The sequence below is a fragment of the Calypte anna genome, chromosome 10 (genome assembly GCF_003957555.1).
Source record: "Calypte anna isolate BGI_N300 chromosome 10, bCalAnn1_v1.p, whole genome shotgun sequence".
NCBI lineage: Eukaryota > Metazoa > Chordata > Aves > Apodiformes > Trochilidae > Calypte > Calypte anna.
This window is the reverse complement of record NC_044256.1, coordinates 8,583,056-8,589,055: the sequence shown is the minus strand read 5'-3', so window position 1 is coordinate 8,589,055 and position 6,000 is coordinate 8,583,056. Positions and strand designations below refer to the sequence as shown.

The window sequence follows — 6,000 nt, the reverse complement described above, 5'->3', positions numbered from 1 at the left end:
CAAACGAACCCTTCCTTGCTGTTTAAGTTTCACTTACATTATAACGGAGTCGTAACATTGAAAAGGAAAGATGATGGAATTGTTTTTGTTTGTTTTGGGCTCAGTTACTGGGCGTACTGTCCTGGCAAATATTTAACACTCCATCTAGTGCAGTAGAATCATAGAATCACAGAATCATAGAATCCTAGGGGTTGGAAGGGACCTCGAAAGATCATCTAGTCCAACCCCCCCTGCCAGAGCTGGGCCACCTAGAGCACTTCGCATAGGAACGTGTCCAGGCGGGTTTTGAATGTCTCCAGTGAAGGAGACTCCACGACCCCCCTGAGCAGCCTGTTCCAGGGCTCTGTCACCCTTACAGTAAAAAAATTTTTTCGAATATTCAACTTGAACCTCCTATGCTCCAATTTACACCCATTACCCCTTGTCCTATCACTGGTCACCACTGAGAAGAGCCTAACTCCATCTCCCTGACACTCACCCCTTACATATTTGAAAACATTGATGAGGTCACCCCTCAATCTCCTTTTCTCCAAACTAAAGAGACCCAGCTCCCTCAGCCTTTCCTCATAAGGGAGATGTTCCACTCCCTTAATCATCTTAGTAGCTCTGCGCTGGACTCTTTCAAGCACTTCCCTGTCCTTCTTGAACTGAGGGGCCCAGAACTGGACACAATACTCCAGGTGCGGCCTCACCAATGCAGAATAGAGGGGGAGGAGAACCTCTCTTGACCTACTAACCACACCCTTTTTCTTTCAGGATGCCATTGGCCTTCTTGGCCACAAGGGCACATTGCTGGCTCATGGTCATCCTCTTGTCAACCAGGACCCCCAGGTCTCTTTCACCTACACTGCTCTCCAGCAGGTCAGCCCCCAACCTATACTGGGACATCGTGTTGTTCTTCCCCAAATGCAAAACTCTACACTTCCCCTTGTTGAATTTCATCATGTTTCTCTCTGCCCAACTCTCCAGCCTGTCTAAGTCTCTCTGAATGGCAGCGCAGCCTTCTGGTGTGTCAGCCACTCCTCCTAGCTTAGTGTCATCAGCAAACTTGCTGAGGGTACATTCTATACCCTCATCCAAGTCGTTGATGAAGATATTGAACAACACCGGTCCCAGTACCGACCCCTGAGAGACTCCACTAGTCACACAATTCCAACCAGATTCTGCCCCATTGACTACAACTCTCTGACTCCTTCCTTTCAACCAGTTCCTGATCCACCTCACTACCTGATCACCAAACCCATACTTGATCAACTTATCTACAAGGATGCTGTGAGAGACGGTGTCAAATGCTTTACTGAAATCAAGATAAACCACATCTACCGCTCTTCCATCATCTATCCATCTAGTAATTTCCTCATAGAAGGCTATGAGGTTAGTCAAACATGATTTACCCTTGATAAAACCATGCTGACTGCTCTTGATGACCCCCATGTCCTTGATATGCCTGGAGATAGTGACAAGAACAAGTTGTTCCATCACCTTTCCAGGGATGGAGGTGAGGCTGACCGGTCTATAGTTACCCGGGTCTTCCTTCTTGCCCTTCTTGTAGACTGGAGTGACATTTGCTATCCTCCAGTCCTCAGGCACCTCTCCTGTTACCCATGACTTACTGAAGATGATGGAGAGTGGCCCAGCAATGACCTCCGCCAGCTCCCTCAGCACCCTTGGATGCATTCCATCTGGACCCATCGACTTATGGATGTCCAGATTACTCAGCTGATCCCTAACCCAATCCTCATCTACTATGTCAAACTCCTCATCTATCTTGATTACTTCTGGGGCTAAATGAATCTGGGGCTCATGCGGAAACCCTGCAGGAGTAAAGACAGAGGCAAAGAAGGCGTTCAGCACCTCTGCCTTCTTTATATCCTCTGTCACCAGGGCTCCCAGCTCATTCCTTAGTGGGCCAATATTGCCTCTAGTGCTAGTTTTGTTAGCTATGTATTTGAAAAAGCCCTTTCTATTATCCTTAACCTGACTTGCAAGGTTAAGTTCCAAGGAGGCCTTAGCTTTCCTAATTGCCTCCCTACATCCTCTGACAACAGTCCTATATTCCTCCCAAGTGACCAGCCCCCCCTTCCATGATCTGTAGATTTTCCTTTTCCACTTAAGTTTTCCCAGCAGTTCCTTTTTTAACCATGCTGGTCTCCTAGCTCCCTTACTAGATTTCCTAACCATAGGGACACTCTGATCCTGTGCTTGCAAATAGTGGTCCTTGAATATTGACCAGCTATCTTGAGCCCCTTTATCTCTTAACGCCCTGTCCCATGGGATTTCTCTTAACAGTTGATTGAGGAGGCCAAAGTTTGCCCTGTGGAAGTCCAGGGTTCTGGTCCTACTGGGTATTCTGTTCCTTCCACACAGGATCCTGAACTCTACCATCTCATGATCACTGCAGCCAAGGCTGCCATTGACCACCACTGCTTCAACAAGGCCCTCCTTGTTGGTTAGTACAAGATCCAGCAGTGCTCCTCTTCTAGTCGGCTTGTCCACCATTTGCATTAAGAAGTTATCATCAATGCACTGGAGGAACCTCCTAGACTGTGAAAGGCTGGCTGTGTGAGTCAACCAGCAGATATCGGGGTAGTTAAAATCTCCCATGAGGACTAGGGACTGAAGTTGTGAGGCTGCTTTCAGCTGCCTGTAGAAGGCCTCATCAACCTCCTCGCCTTGATCAGGAGGTCTGTAGTAGACCCCCACAACTGTATCACCCACACCAGCCTTCCCCTTAATTCTTACCCACAAACTTTCAACTTGCCCCTCATCAGCCCCTGCACAAAACTCAACACATTCTAGTTGCTCTCTCACATAAAGAGCAACTCCACCACCTCGCTTCCCCGCCCTATCTTTGCGAAAAAGCACATAACCATCCATGGCCACATTCCAGTCATGTGACCTATCACACCATGTCTCTGTTATCGCTACCAGATCATAACCCTTAGCCCGTACACGGACCTCTAACTCTTCTTGCTTATTCCCCATGCTGCGTGCATTAGCATACAGACATTTCAGGAAACAAACAGAGCACACTGGTGGGACTAAATCCTCCCTAGACCACCTGCCTTCGGGCCCTGGTTTGTTCTTCTTGTGTTTGTCCCTAACAGACCCAGTTTTCTCCCCTTCCCCCTTCACATCTAGTTTAAAGCTCTCTCAATGAGCCCTGCTAAGTCCTGCCCCAAAAGCCCCTTCCCCCTCTGCGACAGATGCATCCCACCTGCCATCACCAGGCCAGGTGTCTCATATAGCATTCCGTGATCAAAAAAACCAAAACCCTGTCTTTGGCACCAGTCTCTTAGCCACTCATTGACCTGTAAACTCTTCCTATATACCTCCCCACCCATTCTTACAGGAGGGATGGAGGCAAACACTACTTGCGCTCCAGACCCCCTAACTAGCCGTCCCAGGGCCCTGAAGTCACTCTTCATTGCCCTTACATTTCTTGTGATAATTTCATCACTGCCAACCTGAAAAATCAGCAGTGGATAGTAATCAGAGGAACCCACAAGATTAGGGAGTTTCCTTTTAACATCTCTAATCCGAGCCCCAGGGAGGCAACAGACCTCCCTGTGGGATGGGTCTGCTCGACAGATGGGCCCTTCTGTCCCCCTCAGAAGGGAGTCACCCACCACCACTACTCTCCTTTCCTTCTTGATTGAAGAAGTCCTAAGGACACGGGGTGACTGACGAGTCCTAGGTGGTTCACTAGGTAAGTCTACCTCTGTAACTACGTTTTCCTGTCCCTGAATTTCCAAGGCCTCATACCTATTCTTCAAGGGCAATTGGGAGGGAGGAGGGAGTTGGGAGGATTTTTTCGTGCCCTTCCGAGGCCGGACCTCCTTCCATTCATTCATATCTCTTAAGTCCTCTCCTTCTGTCTGGTGACAGGAGGGGGGGGGGGATCCATCACTTCCTCAACCTCTCCCATCTGCCCCTGCCTCAGGGTGTGATTCCACCAGTCTATTTCCCTCTCACATTCTCTAATGGTTCTCAGTCTCTCCACCTCCTCTGTCAGTTTAACCACCTGCCTGAGGAGATCATTTACTTGCTCACACCGCACACATGCGCTGTCACTGGTTCTCTTTGATACCAGTGCCAGGCACAGGAACTCATGAGTCCATTTTTATGATTTCTGTAACAAGAGCTATGTTAAAGTAAACAACTGGTGGTGGTTTTATTAAATTTACTACTGTATAGGAACTCCTTCTGTGGTATTTTGTGCCAGGCGAGTGTCCTCAAAGCTTTCTGCCACACTGCCAGGGGGAATGTGTGCACATGGAAAACCACAGATTGCAGGCAAGTCAGCGAAGTGCTGTTTCCTGAGTCACTCCAGCTGCCACCAAGAGGAATACCAATGCTTGCAGCCATGCCGTGCTCTCTCCCTGTACCTGTTCTCTTCTGTAGCTACCCCCACAATGCCTTATTTGCCCCATGGATTTGCATGCAGCTGCTTTCCCAGTGCTTTCCCATGACTTTTCCTGCCACTTCCCCCAGGGTGGGACAGAGCAGGACTGTGGAGGTGTATGGAGTTGTTTGTCTCTACCCAGGCTTCCCCTTCACTCAGCACTGTTCCCCACTCATCTGTTAACAGCTTTTGAAAGCCATGTCCTCTTCCAGAGCATGGTGAGCCTTGGGTTTGCCCTCCATCCCCCCCAGACTCAGTATTGGAAGGATTTGGGCAGGCTCCAGCCCTATGGCAATCTGGCCCGTGGTGTCTGCAGTCTTGGTGCTTGTTTGCAAGCTTTGGGATAATGATGGTTAAAGGCCCATTTTGTAGCAGCAATCCATGGATGTTCCTCGCCTCCAGCTTTCCAGCACTCCCACATCAAGTGCCCGTTTGTAAGATGGTCCCCACCACCACCTGCCACAGCAGGGAGCTCTGCACCCTCCTCTGTAGAAAATAAAAAAGCAGAAAAGGGAACCCCCGTGAATCCCTGCAGCCTCCTGAGTGCTCTCATAGGGGTCTCGGCGGCACGGCCTGACTGAGGGGGCACGAGGATTTTCTCCTCACCACTGGCCTTGTTCCTCTTCCAGGGTAGAGGAACGGGATAAACCCTTCCTAATAAACGTGTATTTTATTATTTCCTTAGTTACTTTGGTGTTTTTGGTAACAAAGGGATGCCGGGGGCAGGGCTGACCGGGGCGGTGAGGTGTAACCCCCCACGTCCTCCCGCCGCCACCGCCACCTTCCCGTCAGGCCAGGGCCGGAACCAACCCGGATGTGGTGGGTAACCATAGTAACGGGCCCTGCTTCCAGCCGCCGCGGACATGGCGGAGCCGCGGGACGCAGCGGTGAGGGGGCCGGGGGGCCGCGGGGCCGCGGTGGGGCTGAAGGGAGGCGGAGGGGTGGGGGGGGAGGGAGTGCGGCGTGGCGTGGCGTGGCGTGCTTTGAAGAGTGAAATTGTAATCCTTGCCCACTTGGTGTTGCAAACGGAAGTTGAGCCTTATTCGAACTTCAGTTGGAGTTGCTGTGTCCCGCCGACTAATTTGTTATCATTAGTGGCTCCTTAGGAAAATAAAGGTCTTGGAAGAAGGCAGAAAGAGTCCTCGCATGTATAAATAAATAAACAAACAAAAAAATTGGATTAAAAGTTGAGGGTTTTAAAAAACTAATAAATGTCCTTTTGTTGTGTCTGGGGGAGGGTGGTCGTTAATGGAGCTTTGTGGGTATCTGTATCGGGCCTGGGGTGTTGTGCAGCATACCTGGAGGTGATCTGGATGAAAGGATGGCCAGAAAGTTATTCAGGTTAGAGGCGAGTATGAGAAGCTACAGGAAAGTATTAACAGTGATGAGTAACAGGACTTAGAGGTGAAACAGGGTTTACGGATTAAAAAGAATGAGAGGCTTTCTGCTGGTTCTTGCTGCAGAGGAGCAAGTGCTTGGGGTTGGCAATTTTATGCTTTATGTACAAACCATTAGAAATTAATAAGAAACAAAGCTGATAAAAGGCTTTCCTGCATACATCTGGGGTGTTCCTACATCTCAGGTACTTGCACTCT

At 49.5% G+C, this 6,000-nt stretch overlaps 1 protein-coding gene across 3 annotated transcripts in view; it reads left to right on the top strand.

The window, feature by feature from the left end:
• The first annotated feature begins 5,247 nt into the window (after positions 1–5,247).
• BBS4 (Bardet-Biedl syndrome 4) overlaps positions 5,248–6,000 on the top strand; it is a 47,271-nt gene continuing 46,518 nt past the window's right edge. For all 3 annotated transcript variants that reach the window (XM_030456819.1, XM_030456820.1, XM_030456818.1), the window contains exon 1: positions 5,248–5,292. In XM_030456819.1, coding sequence (XP_030312679.1) covers positions 5,269–5,292 — 24 coding nt within the window. In that variant the 5' untranslated portion in view covers positions 5,248–5,268. The remainder of the gene's footprint in view (positions 5,293–6,000) is intronic.